The sequence below is a fragment of the Spermophilus citellus genome, assembly GCF_964194105.1.
Source record: "Spermophilus citellus genome assembly, chromosome: 8".
NCBI classification, from domain to species: domain Eukaryota; kingdom Metazoa; phylum Chordata; class Mammalia; order Rodentia; family Sciuridae; genus Spermophilus; species Spermophilus citellus.
Genome location: NC_138189.1, coordinates 68,369,555 through 68,393,301, shown reverse-complemented (window position 1 = coordinate 68,393,301; position 23,747 = coordinate 68,369,555). Strand labels below are relative to the sequence as shown.

Sequence of the window (23,747 nt, the reverse complement as noted above, 5' to 3'; positions counted from 1 at the left end):
GAGCAGATTGTGTCCTTTCATGATACCTAACAACAATAGCAACTCAGTAGTGTGGATTATCCTAAACATGCACAAATACACACCCCTAAAAGTGTAAGAAAATAATTAGGAGAAACCAAATCACTTACAACAATTATCAATGTTGCCAAATACTAGTTGGGATGCCAAGTTATACCTTAAATCTATCTGTGATAAGAAGAAAATTAAAAAATTACTGCTTTGCTTAATGGGAAAGGGAAGCTAGTAGTAATCTTAAGTGGAAAATGATACATTTAAAAGCAAATATACTGTTATGCTTTGAGCTGCTTTTTGTTGTTTGTTTGTTTGAGTGCCATTTTCTGCTGACAACAGTGAGATACAGAGATGATGGAAATGTGGTCCTGACTCAACATACAGATGACAGAGATGAAATCGAGAAAGATAGTACCATAAAATATAATAATGGCATATGTTTAGTGCTATTAAAATAGAAATGTGAGAGTAGAACTTTTTAAAAATAAGAGTAGGAGAAATAATGAGGAATTAAAGGGAATGTTTGAGACATAGCAGACACTTTAAATAAAAATTGTGGTGGCAAGTGATAATAAATGGTAGTTGGATAGAGCAGGGACTTAGTATTCTTGAGGCAGAAAATAATATTGGATATTTAGAAAGAAACTAGATTTTTCAAGGTATTGTTCCTGAAGCTCATTCTCCTCTCCCTCATTCTGCTACTGCATTAATTCAGGCCCCATCTTGCATATGGTTTTCTGTTTTAGTTAATTGCCCTTGCCACCTGGCTCTCTATATTAATTTATGATATATACTACCACCAGCCAACACCTGAATTCTGATTGTGTCACTTTTTAATTGAGTGTAAAATTTAATTGGGTGTCCATTGCCAGTAAAATAAAAGTCAAACTAGAATGTGAAACTCTTTTCATAGGTTGTTTACTTACACACTTTATGGATCACTTGATTAGCTCTCTAACCTGAAGCAAGGTATATAAATAATGAGGTTCAGTTGCCTCTTTGTAAGATCAGTCATAGGACAATAGTATCTATCTCAGTGTTGACTTGACTAGTAGTTGAGGTACACCTGTTGAACAGTGAACACTTAATTGAAAGATTAGCTTTTATTTGTGTGGCTTTTCAGTAATCAACAGTTTGCAACTCTGGTGTCTTAAGTGTATGGTATACATCATATGTCTTAACTTCCTCTGTGTCTTTAGGTGAATCTTTCCTCCTTATTTTAATTTTGTGTATTTTTCTGTTTCATTTCAGGCAGTGTTTATCATTTCCGCTTTATGTTAGCCTCTATATGCTGCCATTGTTAGACTTCAGAGATAGTAGTTCTTACAAATCTATTAGATTTGCTAGTAAACTGTGGCCTTCTGAAGGGCAGGGCTGCTTCGTCTTTGCATTCCCTGCCTCCTGCACACTGCCAGGTTTACCCTAGGCATTCAATAAGTGTTTGATGAGAAACTAAATAAACTAATGAACAGTTGATGCCAACTTGTTGATTCCAGTGCAAGATTTTTTATACAAAACCATATCATGGAAAATTTGGGTGAATATTGTCTAGAATTTCTTCTTTTAAAAAGAAAATTATAAGTATTGATGTATTTAGTTAGATCAGTGATTATTGTATCTCTCAAGTGTCCTTCCAGCTTCAATAATCTATAAAAAGACTAAAGATAAATAGTAGTAAACTAATATTTTTTAGTACTCATATGTCTTTTGCATTTGTTATTTTATATAACCATAACATTAAGCAAAGATGTATGTAACATTCTATCCATTTTTAATAGAGGAATGTGAGGCCCAGGAAAAATAAGTAGTTCCCCAAGTTCATGGTTATTAAGTGCCTTTTCCTTAAAATCCCAAAGCTTATATTCTTTGAAACATGCTGCTGCTTAACAAACAAGTACCAAATTTAATAAATAACATTACATAACAAAAAAAATCAATCTCAATATTTGATCTAAGCAAATTGGTCCAAATGTTAGAAATTGAGTGTCTCTAAGAAAGGTGTTATTTTGTAATTCTTACATACATTTAAAAAAGTTTTCTTGATAAATACTTTTCTGGTTTAAAATTTATGAGTCCTTCACCTTTACCAATTACTGTTGTGCCTATTTGTCTATTCACTTATTTTATTTATTTATTTTTTTCAGAAAACCGTGGACTGCATGACAACGATGTCAGTGCCTTCCACCCTGGTTAAATGTTTATATCTGTTTTTTGACCTTCCACATGTGCCTGAGGCAGTTGGAGGTGCACAGAATGAGCTACCTCTAGCAGAACGTCGAGGACTACTCCAGAAAGTTTTTGTACAGGTATGAAAGGGACTGTTTGCCTGGGTGTCTCCCTACCTTTATTTAAAGTGAAATGGTACACTCCGGAAGTGAATGTTCTGCTTATTTCCATTTTTATAGTATTTAATTCTGTTTGTTATGATGAGATTTTAATCTCATATAACTGTAACATTTTTTATATCTGCAGAGAGAATGTTGAAAAAAAATTTAAGGCTATTTGAAGCATTAGCAAATTTGTTTTTCTAAACAGATATTATTAATATTACATTTGATATATCGTAACATCTTCAAAATGAACTAACCAGGGAAGGTTTTTTGATAGTCAGATAAGACTTGTGCAACATTTCTAAAAATGTCAAGAAATTTTATTCAGTAGCTGTTTATATGCAGGAATTCTCTAGCCTGTAAATATTTAACTTATAAAAGACAGTTTATTTTAGTGGCCTCTGACACCTCTTCTGTTCCCTGTCCTGAAAGCTCTTTTCCGCTGTTACCACTGTTCTTCTAATAGCATTGTGGGTAATCCGAGGTGTAATGGACTTTGTAGCTAGTCTCCTATTACAGTCATCATGGGGAAAAATGATGGTGTTTCTTGGAGAAAAAAATTAAACAAGCAACCTACACTTGATCTTAGCCAAAAGGCTGAGAAGCGATAAAACAAGCAACCTACAAACAAATAGAATGCAGTCTGCCCATGGTTTTGTCTAATATAGTATAAACATACATTTAATACAAAAAGATAAATATTTCACAGTTTTACTTACACCAAGTATCTAAAATTATTAACGATTAGAACAACAATAACAACAACAAAAATAGAATGCTGGTTTCTAGGGATTATGGAGACAGCAGAAAAAGGAATTGTTGTTCACAGAGTATAAGATTTCAGTTTTGCAGGATGAAAAAATTCTAGTGATCTGTTATATAATAACATGCATATAGTTAACATTGCTTTACCACACACTTAAAATGGTCAAGATTATAAATTTGATGGCTGGGGTTCTGTAGCTCAGTGATGAGCACTGGCCTAGCACATAAGAGGCGCTGGGTTTGATCCTTAGCACCACATAAAAATAAATAAATAAAATAAAGGTACCGTGTTCAACTATATCTGAAAAAAATATTTTAAAAAAGATTATAAATTTTATGAATTTTTTACAACAGTAAAAAGCAACGACAGCACCTTTGAATCAACATCCCTGAAGTTGTGTAATCTGAAATGCACCTTTAAAATGAAAGTGATATCTACTTAAAGAATCTTTGTAAGGTTTAAATCAGCTACTGTATAAAGCTTTGGTTCTCTGCTCAGCACAAAGTAGACACTTAAGTAAAAATAAGTCTTATTGCTACTGTTGCTATGAACATAGATAGAAAATAGAGGATGGTGTATTTGAGGTAGAGAGGTGGGCCAGGTGCAGATGACAGAAGCATGCTCACCTTGGGTTTCAGGAATGTTTCCTTCATGATTCAGTAACTGCCTTTACCAGGTTCTAGTGGTGAAAGGACAGGGGGAGAGAGGAATGCCAACACAATTTTTGGAAGGAAAAGATTGGGATTATTCAATAAAATACTAAATTATTACAACATTTGCTTTAGTAGATATTTTTGTGCTTGTGGTTAACATCTCATCTCATCTATCCCATAACTTCAGAGCTTTTGTTTTTTCCCCAAAATGATCATGTGAGCAAATGAAACTGAGCCAGAATTTAGACTTGTCGGACCCACAAATCAGATCTAATGAGAAAAACTATGGGAATAAGTGAAGAAATAAGTGGTATAGGAATGAAAACTGCTTGAAGACCTTGTTGATGAATATGGAAGATTAGTCTTTGCTTTTTAGAATAGCAGCCCCATTTCATTAAAGCCATTCTACAGAACTAATTAATGTCTTAGGCAGTAAATGGAAGCTGCATTATATATGTAAGCATAGCAAAGGGTTTTTTTTTAATACTTAAAAAATTTTACTATATTTGATACCACTGGATGCTGACTTGTAATAATGTGAGGCTCATTTTAATATACTGTTATTATTGAATGTTAAGACCAAAAGGAACTGAGAGTATCATTTAAATCAGACCCCTCACTTGAGTTATAGAAACTGATGTCCTTGTGCATAAGAGTGGCAGTGCTGAGAACCTTACTGCCCCACTCCCAACCCAGTGCTGCTTTTATTGCATCACTTTTTTTGTTTTAGTTCCTCATCAAGGGCTAAATATTATTTTCAACATTTTGTTTAGAAAACCGATAGAGATAACGCTTATTAAGTGTTTTATGACAGATGAAATCCCTGTGTTTGTATTATGTGACAGATGGTTTCCTGGGACCTTAGCGGTTGGTACTGTTTCATGCAGGCATTCATTCTTTGTTGATGTGGCCAATTACTGCTCTGCCACACTTGACTGGACTTTGTAACAGAGCCACTACGAATAGAAGTGATTAGTATAGGGGCAGACGAGGAATGTGAAGTAGACTCTGCACTTTTCTGTTTTGTAAAATGAAGGGATTATAGTAGACAATTTTAAGAATCATTTTGCCTATAAAGATTAAGAACCAATTATCTTAGCAGTCAACAGATTCAAAGAGTCATTAAATCAGGTTTATTTTTGAGAACAGGGATTTGGCTGGGAAAAAAACATTTTGCTATTTTAGTTTTGTTTTCTGTGTTACAAATTAGAAAAATGGCATCTGTCCCTCTGATCACATAAGGTAGGGTCAAAGGCAATAAAGAATTTAATCAATAATATACCTCTCTGAGCATATACCTTTTGTTACATTTGATGATCTGTATTTACATGTGGGAAAAGATACTACCCATATTTATGGACATTCTTTATCTAGCAGCCTTTCTAGGCCTGGGGCATCCATATTTACTAATTATATAAATATTTTACTGTTTTCGTGAATTTTTTATTCTTCTTTCTTTCTGATATTTGGCATTTATGAACTAGGAATCTTTTGTATCTAAACATGTTAATGTAATATTTCAAATACTTCTTTTCCTATTTAGAAATTTTCCCTACCAATTTTGAAATATCCAGATTTCATAAAGCTCTCTTTAAGAGAATCAACTGATTTCATAATTAATAGTTTATTCATATTTTATATTTTAAAAAATATTGAATTGAGGATTTAGCACTGAAAAGTTAACTGTTCCTGATACTGATCTGGGTTTAGAAGGATTTCTATTGAGGGCAGAAACCATAATTGAAGTCCCCAGAAAGCAGGTGCTCAGTGCTGCAAATGCTTGTGATGTGTATATTGTGCAACTCATAGTTTAGAAATCAGTTTTCATTCTAGACTTGAAGAAATCCGGACTTAACAAGATTTATGGCAGTTAGACACATTTTAAAAATACTTTGAAATTAAGATGATTTATATTTTAAATCTCCTTTTCTACCTTGACAGAATTGAAACCAATTTGAAAATTTCTTTATTTTCAAGATGTTTTAAATTTCTTATCCTGTAACACTGTTTTTTTAGAGAAGAAAATCACATTTCACCTGTGTAAGAACTAATGAACTAAATTAGAATGACAAAATATTGAACAGGAAAGGTAGTGCTATTTTATCCTGTTTTAGACAGGTAGACAAAAATACCATGATGAAGAGAGCGGATAATAAAGATTTTTTAAAAAAATAAACTGATATAAGGAAATGTTTTAACATAGCACACTTCTAAATTTCAAGTGTCTTTTTAATGTTGCATATGAAAACTAGTCATTGTGGTTTTAATGATATTGCCCAACACTTACCCTCAATTTTTTTTAATAATGTTGAGATCACATCCTTTTCTAGTTTTTCCCTTTTCCTAACCCATTTATTTATTTTATGACATGTTTTGTTTTGTCTTTTAGATCTTAGTGAAACTCTGCAGCTTTGTTTCTCCAGCAGAGGAGCTGGCTCAGAAAGATGATCTTCAGCTTTTATTCAGTGCAATAACCTCTTGGTGCCCTCCCTATAATCTGCCTTGGAGGAAGAGTGCTGGAGAAGTCCTTATGACCATATCCCGCCATGGTCTTAGTGTCAATGTAGTCAAGTATATTCATGGTGAATATCTCTATATATTCATTTTAAGTGTTCTGAATCTCTTATGCTTTACTTCATTTGAGACAAATTTTTAAATTATTTCTCCATTATCCAGAAATTGGCCTCTAATTTAAAAAATAAATTGTCTAGGAGAAAATAATTTTTTAAATTTATGGAACATTTCAAAAGTAATAAATTCTCATTAGTTCTGTATGATATATATCCTCAAGAGTCAAAACTATTTCATTGTTGTGTAAATATTCAGTCCTATGTCATAGCCTATTCTTCTGTCTTCTGAAGAAAGACTACAGAAAGACTAGTAACAGTAGCATATTTGCTGAAAAAGAGCAAATATGCTATTGTTACTAGTCTTTCTGTCTTTCTGAATATGTCTCATATATAACCTGATAATCTCTCCAGTGGAAAATAAAGGGAATTAAGTGGATTCTTTATCACTACTAAGGAGGAATTTATCTGTTTAATCCATTCATTCAACTATTCTCTAAAATATTTATAGAGATCATTTGTATAGTGTCTCAAATTATTCACTTTTAAAGTTTTTATTATTGTCCTGAAACTCTTTCAAAATATTAACAACTATTTGTTCACTTGTAATATGAAAGATACATGTGTAAACTCTTACTTAATATGTGAATTAGTCATTAAATAGTTTCTTCCCTTTTATTCTTATGTTGAACTTAGCTTTTTACATGTGACACTGGATCCTCAAAGTCAGTGATGTGGTACAACTGTAGTTTAAGCTAGGAACATGTAGTGTAATCATAATCTTGAAATTTTATTTCTGAAACACTTATGATATCTATACCTTAAATCTGTATTGGTGTATATTCAGTCTGATGTGAATGTTAAAGAATTAATGGATTTTTTTCCTTCTTAAACTTTGAAGATACTTTTAATTTTTTTTTCATCCTGTTACTGTACCATCAGGAAAAAAAAAAATTATCAGTGACCAATCCTTTTGTTTAATGATAAAATGTAAAACTGTGATGTAAGAACTATAATAAATGTCAGTTCTTTCTAGGCACATTTCTATATAACCTTTCATTATCTACTTTAGAGGTAGGACTTTTACAATGAATTTGAATCTTACATTTAATTTTAGAAGGTTTAACACTTATCTCATAGTGTTTTACATATTCATTAAAATTTAATGTTTCATTAAATACCAGGTAAGAATGAAGAAAATTTTCTTGAGCAGTGGACATAATACATATTTATTTAATTCTTTATTCTTACAGAAAAAGAATGTTTATCTACTTGTGTTCAGAATATGCAGCAATCAGATGACCTATCTCCTCTAGAAATTGTTGAAATGTTTGCTGGGCTTTCTTGTTTCCTCAAAGACTCCAGTGATGTTTCTCAAACACTTTTGGATGATTTTCGGATATGGCAAGGATATAATTTTCTTTGTGATCTCTTGCTTAGGTAAAACCCCACAATTTAAGAATATGTTTTCAATGTTTACTCGGATTTTTTAAAATCAAAGTAAACAATGGGATTTGTGATTACAAGAAAAGGAAACATTTATTGACTGTATGTTTTGGTATCCTCTTGGCTTTACTGCCTTCTTTTTATTCTGTTCTGACTACAGAGTAGAAGTAGTGAATTTAGAGTAAAAATTCTCAAATGCAGAACACAAATATGAGTTTAGATAGGAAGAATAAAACTACTGTTTAATAACTCAGGAAAAATTAGAAATACTCTTTGCTTTAGTAAAAGGTGAAAAATTTATATGATCTGAAGAGGCTTGGGTTAAGATTAGTAAGGAAAAGTGCTTACTAGTCCATTAAACAATGGTGTTTAATGATATGGTAAAATGAGCTGTATTCATTTATAGAGCTGTTATTAAAGATATTTTTCACCAGTTTAAAAAAAAGAAATACTCCTTGCTTAATTATACTTTTTGGTTGCTCTTATTTTATAGTACTTTTAGTATTGTTATTAATGTAGTTAATAGTAAGAACAATTATGTAGATTAAATGAGATCTTATAAACATGTGTATAAAACAAATGACTAAAAATAGTTATTTCAAAATGTTTGACTTAACTACCCTTTGCCATTCTAAATGGTGAACGTGTATACTGAGGAAGCTGCTGTTAGAAATTTTTTTTTTTTATTGTTGGTCGTTCAAAACATTACATAGTTCTTAATATATCATATTTCACAGTTTGATTCAAGTGGGTTATGAACTCCCATTTTTTTTATTAGGAAGAATACACTTGTTCCTTTCCAGCTGTTCCTGGACCACTAGTTATTTTTAAATCATTTGATCCAATGTAAGAAAGCATTGTTTTGTGAACATATTATTCCTAATACCAGTTTAACCTACTTATCTTTAGTTAATGTTAGGCACCTCCCAAGAATATACTTTTGTATTTATATCCTCACTTATAAAAGAGGTTATATGAATGTTGATGAAGTAATCAGTTTACATTACTAGTGGAGTATTAATTGGTACAATCCTTTGAGAATGCAGATTGACAGAATACTACTAAGAACCTCAAAAATGTTGATACATGCTGAGTGTCATGGAGCATACCTGTTAATCCTAGCTACTTGGGAGGCTGAGGTTTGGGTAATATAAGAGAGTTTGGGCAACATAGGGAGACCCTTCTCAAAAAAAGAAAAAAAAAAAGAAGGTTGAAAATCTGACAAAATACTTTTTTATCCCTGATTATAAATCCTAATGATATAATGGTAAATGTGACAAAATATTCTGTGTATTTGTCCTTTTATATTCTAACTGTCTCATCTTCTCCCTGCCAAATCTGTGATTGGCTTGCATGATATTAGTAGAATACCAAGCTCTATGAAGAACTTTATATATATAGTATGAGATTAGAAAAATTAAACTTTTCAGATTAAAAAAAAAAACAAGTTTAAAAATATACATCAGTGTGGGCTCAGTAGAGCACGCCTGTAATCCCAGTGGCTCAGGAGGCTGACCCAGGAGAACTGCAACTTCAAAGCCAGCCTCAGCAAAAGCGAGGCACTAAGCAACTCAGTGAGACCCTGTCTCTAAATAGAATAGGTCTGGGGATGTGGCTCAGTGATATATATATATCTCATCATGTTAAAAGTGATTATCTGAGTTGTGAACTAAGAATACATTTTCTTTTTTCATACTTTTGTGTATTCTCCAAGTTTGTTTGTTTGTTTATTGGTGCCAGGGAGAACCCAGGGGCACTTATCCACTGAGCCACATCCCCAGCCTTTTTATATTTATTTAGAGACAGGGCTTCCTTAGGTTGCTTAGGGCTACACTGAATTGCTGAGGCTGGCTTTGAACTCTCAGTCCTCATGCTTCATGCTTTAGACTCCTGAGCCTCTGGAATTACAGGCCTTTGCCACCATAGCCAGCTCCAAGTTTATTTTCATGAGAACAAGTAACTTCTATTAAGAGGAAAAGCCCAATAAATCTGATTCTTTTAAAAAATAAGATTCTTTTAAACATTTGTGTTCTCAGAAAAGCCATTATCAAAGATAATTCCTTCATGACTCCAAAGTTCTTTCTAAAGAAATTATGACGATTTAAAAAAATTATTAGATTCCTAGAACTTTATTTAATGATAATACTGGAATAGATTAGTGAAATTCAGGGCTGGGGTTGTGGCTCAGCGGTAGAGTGCTCACCTCTCACATTCGAGCTCCACATAAAATAAATAAGTACAATAAAGGTATTGTGTCCAACTACAACTAAAAAATAAATATTAAAAAAAATTAGTAAAATTCAGATAAAATTCTTAGAACTCTTCATATAAAATGTCTTAGGAAAGAATACTTTAAATAAAGTTTTGATTATAAACAGTTCAACTTTAACTCCAGAGCTTTGCAGTACCTAGAAGGGTTATGTAATCTAGTTCTTTCATTGTAGACTTTCTACCAAAAATTAGTGTTTTATCTAAAGTAGCACTGTTAGTGGGAAAATCAGCACTTACACAGAGTCATGCTTTCTGATTATTAATCTGATTTTTTTCCAATATACTGTAATGTGTTTTAATAAAATTGGTAAATTTTAAAAATATGTGTTTTCATATAAGAAAAATAGTAAAAGGAAACTTCTCAGAGTACTTTCTACATTTGTTTACTAAATCTAAAAATGCTTTCTGTATTAACTTTGAGGATACAATAAAACAGAAAAAAATTTGCCCAAATCATCCTTTTTCTAGATTGGAACAAGCAAAAGAGGCAGAATCCAAAGACGCCTTGAAAGATCTGGTTAATCTGATAACTTCCCTAACAACATATGGTGTCAGTGAACTCAAACCAGCTGGTGTTACCACAGGGGCACCCTTTTTGTTGCCTGGATTTGCAGTACCTCAGCCTGCTGGCAAAGGTGAGTTTAATTTTCTCCCCCATTTTTGCAACTCAGAGAAGTAGAAAAGGAATGAATTTGTCTTACTTTACTCCTTATATTATTTGCATAAAGATAATTTGTTGCTTTCCATTCAAGTTTGTGCTATATTTAGTTAAGTCTAGATAAAAATTTCCTGAGAGTGTTTGGCAAATTAAGTACTTGAAAATAATATTATAAAAACAAACTAAATGAAAAGTTTTATATTATGGTATATACTAACACACTTCTTTTTAACTATGCTTTTTTACCATGCTTGGGGGGAACTTAAATTCACACGCTATAATTTTTAATATAGGAAAAGTATGAGGTATAAATGCTTATATTTCATTTAAAGCTAAATAAAACTAAGTAAAAGAAGTCACATTATTTCATTGATGTCAGAGATTAAATTTTGTAGTCTAGATTTTATAACATTTGGAACATCATCATAACGTGATTTGTTACTTATTAAATATTGAAGAGGATCATGATATTTCCACATAAAACTTAACTAACCAAAAATAACATATCTGGTTGGTGATTTAAGTTTTTATGACATAGAAGTCAACAGTTATAAACTTAATAGTCATGAGAATATATGAAGCCATCAAAGTGTGATATGCTGTGCCCTCAGTGCATGGGTTGTATAGATCCTTTTAAATGAGTCTCTGAAATAAGCGTTGTTTCTCATGTTTGAGTGAGTCAAGATTTCATTTTTTAATATAATAAAAAAAAGTAGCCTAGCCTCCTCAAAATAAGTTATAGACTTTAATTTCAATATTCCAGTTAACTTTTTCTATGAGTTAATATAAAAATATTTCAGTGATGTACTTCCTTTTTCATACTTCATTATTGTTTTATTATTTGATTACTCTGATCTTGATAATAACAACGTATAATATAGTATAATTTTGTAATAACAGAATTAATGTCAAAAAATTAATCTTTTGTGTTATGTCATTGTTTGATTTTGTCTCATTTATAATAGGGATCATAATTATATGTCCTAGCATCTCTTGGGGATTTTGTGAGAATACAGTGACATATGTTTATGTTACTAGAAAGATGTTGCCCTAAAAGTCAGGATTCATGTGGTCATAGTGACCTTCCAAACTTCAATTTCTTCTTCAGAAAAAATTGAGCTAATATTCTATAAAATGGATAGGTTACATAACATCATTTTGAGTTTCCTGTATATCTCAAAATTACCTATTTCCAATGGCCATTTTGTAGGGTTGATGTAAGAACCAAAGGAGTGAGTTGTATTCCATATAGATGGAATGTTAAGTATGTCATCTTTGTTTTTTTGTCAGCAATATTGAAGTATTATTTGGGTACATTAAAATATTTCCATTTAAATGTTGAATTTGATTAGTTCTGACAAATTTATAATGATTGTATAATCACTACCATAATCATGATATGTAATATTTCCATCCCTCTAAAATGTTTTTGTGTTCCCCTTGCAGTCATTCCTCTCCACTCAGAGGATAACATATTTTCCCTTGTTTGCATTTTTGTTAGGTCTAGTAAATGAAATGCTGTGCAGGCTTTTGTGAAGATCACATGGTGTGCTTTATCTGTGCTGGATGTAAGCACATCCCAGGCTCATGTTCCCTAGCACCTAGGAGTATAACCTTACAGCTGGTTTACCACTGCTCCAGTTGTTACTCCCATGTGTGGTTTAGTCGTTGTTTTCTGTCTATGCTTCTTGAGTGTGTATTGATCTCCTCCCTTCTTTACCAGCCTTACTTGCCACTTCTTTAGTTTAGGCCCTATAAAGCACTCTTCCTGGAATTCCATGGGTGGCTTTTCCTGTTCTCCTTTCTATTCATCTCTCTTTAGGCCCATCTTCTGAGTGTTGAATAGAATCTGACTCTGGTAATGCAGAGTCTAACAAATAATATGAAGTATCCTGAATTTTTTATTTAGACCTGTATTTTTATTTCATTTTACTTGTGCCTATATTATGTAGGCTCTTTTTTTTAACATTCACTGTTATTTGCTGTTATAATTTTTTTTTATCAGACTCCAAAAATGGGGAGGCTCTATTCTTTGTAGTCTATGCAGGTATACTTCTAAACCTTGGATTAATTCATTCATTTATTTTGTTTCTGTTTCTGTAGACTTGAGAGCAATGAGTGGTGATAGTCATCCTTTAGAATGACTTCCTCACTTTATTTTAGCTATTTTTGTGCCAGATTGAATCAGTGCAAGTTTTGAAATGTAAGCAAGATACAGCTCTTTAGCTAAAACACTAGAGCTCTTATATGACAATTTTTAAGAAATATACTTGTCTCATATATGGGGTAATCTTTATTTATTTTTAAAATTTAATTGTTATCCCCCTTTCCTAACTGAATATTTGAGGAATTTAATGAGTATGATAGTCTTAAATAACTTCTCATTATTAACATTCAAAATACAAAATGTTTCAAATTTGCAAATCACTTATTTTAATATTAGTTTTCAGACATTCCTTTAGATATTTTTTCCTGATAGAAAGCCAAATTAACAAATTCTGTTAATTTTCATTATGAATAGATTTTTTAAATTGAAATAATCATTTCCCAATCAAGAAATGATTGGGATTTACATGCAATATAAGATTAGGTGATTATTTAATAAAATGTCCTTCTTAAAAAAACAAACAGCCATGGAAATCAGTCTCAGTGTTCCTTGGTTATTTACTAGGATCAATATATTTTAGCTAGTAATGGCCCCTGTATGAATTGGGTAACAAGTAGGATTAAAAATGGATCAGAGCACATTCATTATTAGGGAGCCAAAGGCCCTGCTGACCACTGTGTTTCTAAGGTTATCTTTGTATGTGAAGATTAGTACATTTTACCTTTTACTTGTGTTTATGCATATACATTTTTGTTTAAACGACTTGTTTCTCTTGATAGTGGACTATTTATCCTTGTAGTTGGTTATGAATATAACTTATTTTTTGTGAGTGATAATGACCAAACTTGGAAAACTCTAAATTTTCCAAAATTACCCTCAATTTAGCTCTCTAACTTTTCTTTAGAGTGAGGATTCATATTATCACATAACTGAAGTGTGTATAATATTGATTAGAGTTCATCTTTAACTTAATTTGTCACTTCTTTGTCACATTTAGTCATACTTTCACATTTATATGCTCATCAGTGTGTCTAAGCTTAAAGATAGGAATTAAAGATCAATCTTTGGTATTTGCCATACATAGAATAAATTCATGTCATAAATGAGAATTGATAGACTATAGACTGAAGCTTTTTAGAATTCTTTATATATATATTTTTATAAATGTCCATGCCAGGAATTTTGAGCAAACTTTCTAACCACTTTCATATTTTTCCTAAATTCTATATTTACCCTGTTTCTAAAAACCAGCTTTATCTGTAAGGATTTACATGTTTTGTTTTTTGTGATTTTTTTTTTTTTGTCACTCTTGCAAATGCTTAATAGTTATGGACCTGGGGACAACTTTTAAAGGCAACTTGTTTTGGTCTGCCTCAAATATAAATGTCTATGTTAATTTCTTTATAAATATTGTTACCGATTTGCCTCACAAGAACCAAGGTTTTTGTCTTTTCCAGCTGATGTGTTTGAAAATCAAAGTTTAAAAATGTAACTGGTAACTGGCCATAAACTGCTTTAGCAAACAGTTATATAAAGAAATTACAATTTTAGTTAAAAATTTCAAATTAAAATTATTATAATTGTAAAGGGAAAATTGAAACTTAAAAAAATTTTCCCCTCCTAATTTCCTGCTTTCATCTTGCTTATCTTGGGCCTATTCTTGGTCCCAAAGACTTTTTCAAGTTGAGAGATAACTGTTCTTACATCAGTTTCAGCCTTATAGATAATAAAATGTGATATCATCACAAATTTCCAAGGTGGAAGACTGGTTCTTTTTTTTTTTTTTTTTAATTAAGCAATCTAGTTTTCAACATCTGCTAGTCTTAAATTGAAATATTCATAATAATGTTTTAAAGGTTTATTTGGTGTTATTTATTTTTAATTAAATTATTTAAACCAATGGAAAAAATAAGACTTTTTGTGAAAATAGGATATGTTCTTAGTAAATAGTACATTGATGTTAAAACTTATGAAGTATCTTAAACAGATTAGTTTGCCATGGCTAAAATATCACATAGCACCTACTTTTTTGTTCTTATTTTCTATTTTAGGTCACAGTGTGAGAAACGTCCAGGCCTTTGCAGTTCTTCAGAATGCATTTTTAAAAGCAAAAACCAACTTCCTTGCCCAAATCATCCTTGATGCCATCACTAATATTTACATGGCTGACAGTGCCAATTATTTCATCTTAGAGTCACAGCACACACTGTCACAGTTCGCAGAGAAGATTTCTAAACTCCCAGAAGTACAAAACAAATACTTTGAGATGCTGGAGTTTGTCGTTTTTAGCTTAAATTATATTCCATGTAAAGAACTTATTAGTGTTAGTATCCTCTTAAAATCTAGTTCTTCTTACCATTGTAGCATTATTGCAATGAAAACTCTTCTTAAGTTTACAAGACATGACTACATATTTAAAGATGTGTTCAGGGAGGTGGGCCTTCTGGAGGTCATGGTAAACCTTTTACATAAATATGCTGCTCTCTTGAAGGATCCAACCCAGGCACAAGATGAACAAGGTAAAGCCTTTTCCATAACTTTGTTCTTATTTGACAAAGGAATTTAGGAAAATTGTTTTGTTTTTCCTTGCTGTGTCTTTCATTTGATTATAGATTTGAATGACTTCCTGGTGAGTATTCTTATGACATTTAGTGAGTACTTCCCAAAGTTAACTTAACTGTTCAGTTCAATTTTGGTTAGGAAATTGGGGAAGGGGATCCCAGAATTATGTCATTGTAGTGCAGGACATCTTAAACTAAATGAAAACTGAGGAGAAGCATCTATGATCCACATAACTAGTATGTATTACTTTCTGTGTCTAAGAGAGTTTTGTAAGACTTCTAGAAATCATTGAAATTATTAATTAGAATTAAGCATAATTAAATATATAAATTTCAAAATATTTTTATTGACTATAGTGCAAATGTGCCTATTTTGTGATGTTATAATACATATATGTAACATGTATGTATATACATTTGTATGCCATACTTGTGTACACATGATAAAACTACAGTTGTATTTCACAGTATTAAATGTGAATTAACACAAGTTGAATTGGTCACACTATCCTTAAATTTTTCTTTTTGATACATTAAAATCTAGTATTCTCCTTGATAAGAACCCCCGTGAGAAAGTATATTTAAAGTTAGTATTTTTATTTTTAAGACTTGTTAGATTGCTGTAACTTTCTAGCCTGCTTTTGGTAATTGTTAGACAGGTATAATTTTAAAAGTTGTATTATATTGATTGCTTTACTGGAAAGTGAATGTTAAAAAATATTAAAAGGAATTTTTAATATAAAACTGACTCAAAAAATAATCCTGTCAGTTTTGTGATTTAGATCTTTGAACTTTTTTTTGTAGGGGACTCAAGAAATAATAGTTCTGTTGAAGACCAAAAACACCTGGCTCTGTTGGTTATGGAGACTTTGACAGTGCTTCTTCAAGGTTCAAATACAAATGCAGGTAATGAGAAAAGCCACAAGCAAACTTACCTTTCGTTACTTCTTCTCTAGTGCTCTTTACTACTGAAATGCTATTATTACTTAGAGGAAAAACCGTTAATTCAAAGATGGTACAATTGTATCCCTAACAATGAAATACTTTTAACTGTTAAAAACACATTAAAGATCAAATATATAACATGTTACTATTTCAAAGTGTATTAAATTGCCTTTTATGTTGTACATTGTGTTTATCCTTTTAAAATTTTCACTTACGTATGCACTCTTGTACAAATATTTTGTTTATTTAAATTTTTTTCAAAATATTTGCTTCATTTGATGGTTTTCTTAAGCTTATAGTAATACCAGTATTTTAGTCAGCTTTTTCATCTCTGTGACCAAAAGATGAGAACAATGTAGAGGAAGAAAAGTTTATTTGGGTTTCAGAGGTCTCAGTCCATCATTAGCTGACTCCATAGCTCTGCATCTGAGACAGGCAAAACATTATGGCAGAAGGGCATAGCAGAGGAGAGCAGCTCAGGACACAACAATCAGGAAGCAGAGAGAGGGAGCTCCACTCATGAGAGACACAATACAATCCCTAAAGACATATGCCCAGTGACCTACCTTCATCCAGCCATACCCTACCTGCCTACAGTTACCATTCAGTTAATCTGTATCAGTGGACTAATACAATGATTAGGTTAGGACTCTCCTTACCCAATTATTTCACCTCTGAACTTTCTTACATTGTTTCTTACATGAGCTTTGGTGGGAACAACTCATATACAAACCATAAAAAATTAAGAGTGTCATTTGGAAATGTCAACATGATTCTTTAATAAAACTTAATCTTTCTCAGATAAAAGATTTCATTAAATATTGTGCCTTATCTTTCATCTCAATGTTTCTTTCTTTTCTCCATAATTAATAGATAGTTCAACTGTATTTATTTATTTATTTTATTTGAAATTTTATTTTATTTTTTTTTATTATTAGTTGTTCCAAACATTACAGAGTTCTCAACTGTATTTATAAAATATCATTCTTGCTTTTAAAAACAAGATTACTTGAAATTTCAGTGAACCTCAAAAAATCTGCAGGCAATAAGGTCAATACAACTTGAGAGGAATAAGTAGGGGTAGATGTGTTGGACTGGGCTTGGATCACAGATACCTTTTCAGGACATGCTGAGGATTGTTATTGTATTATATTGTAAGGTAACAGTCAATAGATGAATGAATTAAGAAAGCATCATATATATATATACAGAATGGAATTTCACTCAGCCATAAAGAAAAATGAACTTAAGTCATTTGGCAGTAAATGGTTGGAAATGGAGAATATCATGCTAAGTGAAATAAGCCAGACTCAGAAAATTAAGGGTCAAATGATTTTTCTCATATGTATAAAATATAGCAAAATAAGGGCAAAGGGGAATTGGAATTGGACATTAGAAAGGTGTAGGAAAGATGAGTGAAATAGAAGAAGGAGATCTAAAAGGAAGGAGAAGGGACAGGAAAGGGGAGGAAATAGAATGAACTTAACAAAATCATGGTATATGCATATATAAATATACGACAGGGAATTCCATCTTTATGTAAATGTAGAAAGTATCAATCAAAAATTTAAAAAAAAAGCTAAAGGGGGGGAAGCATAAAGAGTAGAATTACTTGGAAGAAATGCTGATTAGTGATTTATGTCACTTGGTCCTGTTTTTGTATTTGAAGATGATATTCGACATGAGAACAATATCATTTGTGAACAGAAGTACAGGTTATAGAGGTAGGCACTGTAGGCATAAGTATATTCATGAAAACCTTCTATATAAATTGATTTCAATGTTGGGTTTCCGAGTATCCACCTATGAAGTTCTGAATGTTCTGGATTTGGAGAATTTGTTCGTGGTGAACAAATACTGCCTGATTAATTACTAACTATATCACTTTGGACTTCTGTATGGAAGGAGATAAGGATTAAATAAAATAAATGAATAAGTTTATCTGAAGGCTTTGGAACAAAACAATGACTGATGTTTTCTATCATAGAATTTGTCTTTTTTTGTTCTTATGCTCTGCCTGACAAAAATTTGGTTCTTTATAATTTTTCCTATGGTAATTTATTCCATTCTTGCTATTATTTTGAAAGCCCTTTCTAGTTTAAATCTCACTTATATGGAGTATATTCATGAAAACCTTCTATATAAATTGACTTCAGTATTGGGATCCCTGGTATCTACCTATGAAATTCTGAATGTTCTAGATTTGGAGAATTTGGACATGGTGAACATATCAGGGAGTTAATCTTGTATTAGGAGTCTAGAGAAAATGTGCATATACCTTTGCTGACATTCTGCAGTGTAATTTTCACTTAAAAGGCAAAATAGCTGGGTAGGTTTTAGTTGGATTCTTTTGAATTACTTTACCAATGAAAGAAATTGAATTTTAATTCAGATTTATCTCAAATGTTTTAAGTTTTTCAGTGTTGTACTTTTTCTCCCTTCAAGGAATTTTTCGGGAATTTGGAGGTGCAAGATGTGCACACAATATAGTGAAGTACCCTCAATGCCGGCAGCATGCCTTGATGACTATCCAGCAGTTGGTGCTCTCTCCAAATGGGGACGATGACATGGGTACTCTCCTGGGGTTAATGCATTCAGCTCCACCCACAGAACTGCAGTTAAAGACTGACATTTTAAGGGTAAGTTTGTGTCTATTCTCTAAAATCTGTCATTATTTTGAAGTGAATATTAGAGACAGGGAAATTTCAAAATTCAAAGTATCAAAAAAAAAAATCCACACAACTTTGTACAAATCAAAGATTTGGAAAACTGGTCATTTGTATCTCCCAGTATGTATTGATTTACTGCTACTTTGCAGGTTATCTTGGTTTATAGAAATTATCTTAAATAAAATAAAAAAGTGTATCAGTCAAGTATAGCACTATAATAAATTTAAAATATGTATATTATCTATTCAGTTAAAATCACTCAGTATTACACATCTGTGAAATAAAATGTTTCACATGACATTGTATGTCACAAATGTGTGTGTGAATATATATATGTATGTGTGTGTATGTATGTGTATATATATATAAAACTATATTCTAGTAAATATCAAACTGTATATTAGAAGTTTTACATAGGCTTTTATCACTTTATTCTTTAGCAGTTCTATAAATAGATTCCTATTTAGCAGATCAGAAAACTTAGGCTAGATGGTTTCTGCAACTTGGATATGTTTATATGACTAACTTTTAAGTGGTAGAGATTTCAGTACTACCCACATTTTTTCCACAACATCATTATGCTTTACAAAGATTTACATACACATATTTTCTCACATTACTATAATTACTGGCATCTCATCATAAGAAGATTTTAGACTCAAAACTGAAATTAATGTTTCACTTTGATTTATTTACAAGTGAATTTAATAATGAAAGTAAGGTGTAATAGATAAATATAAAACAATTTCTCCACTTACTAGAAATCAGTAATTGTAGTAACAACTAACTTTCATTAACTGCTTTCAATGTGTCAAATACTATTGTGTGTATTTACATGCATCTATTTATTTAATCCTCTTAATAAAGATAGGTACTATTAATATTCCTGTTTTATTATAGATTATAAACTAACACACAGACTGCTTAAATAACTTGCCCACTGTCTGTGTGTGGTAGGCAGAGTAGCCAAGATCTGGACTCATGTAGTTTCTTTACAGATTTGTGCTTTTAACTTCTGCAATATGAATAATAATAATTTAACCAAAAGAAATAGCCTTGCATAGCTAGAAACCTACCCTTGTATTTAAATAACATCTGAGTAAACTGAGAGAAATTCATTAAAATCCATTCTTTCATTTGTTTATTGATACATGATTTCTAAATACCATTTTCCATTATAAGGAGCCTGGGCTCCTTGGAGAAATGATTGATTATTAGGCTGGAGAAGAAAAAGAAACAAAATGAGCTTAAAACATTTTACATTTAGCCAGAAAATAAGGAAGAGATCAAAGTAAATAAAAAAGCAAATAAATGAATACATAAACAGAAGCAAACATATAAATGGAGATAAGGAATAGCTCTTATTTACAGTCATGTTGTAATAATTGATTCAGGTAAAAATCATCACTGGCTGCTAAAAACAGAGGATGAAAGGGTTTTGGGTTTTTTTGTTGTTGTTTTTTGTTTATTTTTTAATACAGTCTCAAATTCTACCTTCAAAAGTTTCAGTGGACTCTTCCTTAACCAAATGATCAATGTTGATTTTGCCACTAATGGTACCAATGAATAGCTTGTGTCTCCTGATAGGAAGCTCTGAGAAGATTTTAGCATCACTTTTTTTGTTTTCTCGTGCCCAAAGTGATCTAAATTTGATTATTAGAAAACATCAGGTAAGTCCAAATTGGGAGGATTTCTACAAAATATCTGTCCTATACTCTTCCAAAGTGAAATAGAAAATGGCTCAGAAACTGTTCCCTAGTAAAGAGGGTAAAATGACTCCTCCGTGAAGTGAATGATCTTGAATTTTCTTTTGCCATAAAGAGTGTTAACTGGGATTTGGCAAAAAACACAATATGTCTGTGGATTAGATAATTGTATTGTTTCGGTGTTCCATTTTCTAATTTTTATCATTATAGGCAAGAGAATTCCCTTTTAGGAAAGAATCCATTGGAGTTGTTAGGGGCAAAGGAGAGTGGGGGGTTGGAAGAAAGAGAAAAAGAGAGAGTTAAATGTTAATGTGGAAGAGATATCTCAATTCTTTGAACTGTTTTTACAGTTTTTCTTCAAGTCTAAAATTATGTAAAAATAACAGATGGGGGGGGGGGGTGACAGCATGTTTAACCTGACCTTTAAGACCCTGGTGACTTATCTCTCTACCCTCACACTTCTTTCTCTGGTACTCTGACCTGTAAGGGAGGAAAAAATAATGTTCCCACTATCCTCCTCAGTTCTTAGCTGGAAATGACCCCTGTAAATAAGGACAGATTAGTGAGAGAAAAACAAGCAGAAGATCATACATAGCCTGTAAACTCATGTGTATGTGTCACATGCACAGGGAAAGAGTAGTTCTCAAAGAGATGGCTAGAACTCCAAGTTACATATCATCTTCAACAAAGAACAGCTGAATTTTAGAGAGAGACAAGATAAAAGAAATGGACCATAGGTAAGGAAAATTATAGGAAGGCAAATGAATCATAGGTAACAACTAGCAAATAAAGTTTGTTGTGTAGATTCCTCTAGCACCTTATCTAGGTTGACAGGAGTCTGATTTTGTCTTCATGATGAAACTTGATCCTTCTTGGTAGAAAAGCAAGGAGAATGCAGAAACCTATGTAAGTTTATGTCCTGTTTTTAAACAGATGGGGAGGGCATAGAGCTTTTCTTTTGTATCTGTTTCTTAATTGCCTTCAGCTCAAAATAATTCTTAAACAAAAGGGAATACTTGGGGGCATCTGGTCTCCTACATACCCCTTTTTACACACAGACATAACAAGAATTGTCTTTGTGTTTTATTTAGCTAAATTTCTCATCCATAATAAAAAAGTTTGCATTTTTTTCTTTATGTTTTTGTGTATTTCATCCTGTTTTGAGCATAATGATAATTTCAAGAATGCAATTTTTAAAAGGCAATAAGATTATTTATCTCATAGGCAAAACAGAAGTCTAACTCAATATTAGTATTTGAGAAACATTTATATATTTGAATGAATTTTGGGGAGAAAACAAAGGGCTTCAAAAGATATTAAGATTGCCAATGTTTGGGGTTTTTTTGTACAAGGGATTGAACTCAGGGGCACTCAACCACTGAGCCACACTCACAGACCTATTTTGTATTTGATTTAGAGACAGGGTCTCATTGAGTTGCTTAGCACTTCATCTTGGCTGAGGCTGGCTTTGAACTTGTAGTCCTCCTGTCTCAGCCTCTGGAGCGCTGGCATTATAGGCATTCACCACTGCGCCCAGCCCTCCCAATGTTTTTGACATACACCCCCCCGCCCCCTTTTGATACCTTCTTAATTGGATTTGTAAAATACTGGCAGGTAGAGACAAGATGTAATCAGCCAATCCATAATTTTGAGGCATTGTTCTAGTTAATATTAATAACTAACTTAGGCTTGGAGGGGTACCTGAGGTATGGTGTTTACTGATTTCCATAGCATAGTACTCCCACTGATGCCTGTTATAGGCCTCAAAGTTGATAAATGTGGATTGGGAGGAGATGAACAGTAGCCCCTATTACAGTATTTTCACATGCATTGATAATAGTAAAATATAGAAAATTACATTTGTTTTTAAAATAATGTACTTAGTTGCAAATTTATAACTTATTTTTCAATTATGACTGCCTTTAACAACTAACTCACAGAATTCCCGAAACTATGACAGCTGACTTAAAAGCTGATGTGAGCCATCTAGCATTCTTCTTCTTTGAGGGCATGAAATTTTAGGGCTGAAAAGCAGTAGGGAGAACTTAAGATCTCAATTTCATTTTCTGTTTTTGCCACTTTCAGGACTGCCTCAGTGCCTCTATTCAACTTGCATATATTGTAGACTTATGTAATTTAATTTGAAATTATTTTGTGTACAAACCTGAAATCCCATAATGTGTTCTATAGTACAATTCTGCTGACACACAAATTTGAATTGCATTCATTAATTAATGCAGATGTAAGTGATAATTTTGTCTAACCACTGAGCATTAAGATATCATTGTAACTTTAATGCTTGCTACTCATCTTCATTTATTGATTTTAAGCAATTAAATCAATTAAAGCAATTATAGTTATTAAAGTTTGATTTACTTGAAAGCTTTTAAACACTGAGATTATGCTCTAAAGTAAGATACTCAACAGATAACCAGTTTTGAGGAAGAGATGGATCTACCCAGAAAGATGTAATACAGAGTATTGAATTTAGGATTAATAAGCACTTTTTTTTCCTAATCTCTATCATAATTATAACTAACTATATGATTTTTGTACATTTTACTTTAACTCTGAACTTTTCGTCATTTATAAAATTATATTGTCATGTGCTGTGTACAAACATTTTTGATCTAATGACAGACCACATATACATAACTGGTCTCATGAGATTAAAATGGAGGTGAAAATTTTTGTCATCTAGTTATTTTATTGTACCATATAGCCTAGGTGTGGATGGGCTGTGCCATCTAGCATCATATAAGTACACTCCAGTGTTCACACAACAATGAAATAATTTCACATAACATGTCTCCATTGTTAAAGTGATATATGACTATACTTGTCAATTTTTGTCCCAGTGTTTTCAAAGATAGCGGTAGGCTTATGTGCCAGGCATTTTGTTAAGGGCTTTACATGTGTATACAGTAAGCTAATTTGTTGTTATTTTTACCATTTTACATAAAAGGACACTGGGCACAGAAAGATTGAGTAACTAGTATGGTAAAACAGTTGAATGTTGGAGTCAGAATTTGAAGGTAGGCTTTCTGTGTAGCTTT

General features: G+C 31.9%; 1 protein-coding gene across 12 annotated transcripts in view; it reads left to right on the top strand.

The window, feature by feature from the left end:
* The window catches only part of WDFY3 (WD repeat and FYVE domain containing 3), a 253,850-nt gene that overhangs the window by 111,238 nt on the left and 118,865 nt on the right, over positions 1-23,747 (top strand). For all 12 annotated transcript variants that reach the window (XM_081304729.1, XM_081304731.1, XM_081304728.1 and 9 more), the window contains 7 exons: positions 2,157-2,318; positions 6,151-6,343; positions 7,582-7,768; positions 10,514-10,680; positions 14,862-15,329; positions 16,176-16,277; positions 18,762-18,955. In XM_081304729.1, coding sequence (XP_081160855.1) covers positions 2,157-2,318; positions 6,151-6,343; positions 7,582-7,768; positions 10,514-10,680; positions 14,862-15,329; positions 16,176-16,277; positions 18,762-18,955 — 1,473 coding nt within the window. The remainder of the gene's footprint in view (positions 1-2,156; positions 2,319-6,150; positions 6,344-7,581; positions 7,769-10,513; positions 10,681-14,861; positions 15,330-16,175; positions 16,278-18,761; positions 18,956-23,747) is intronic.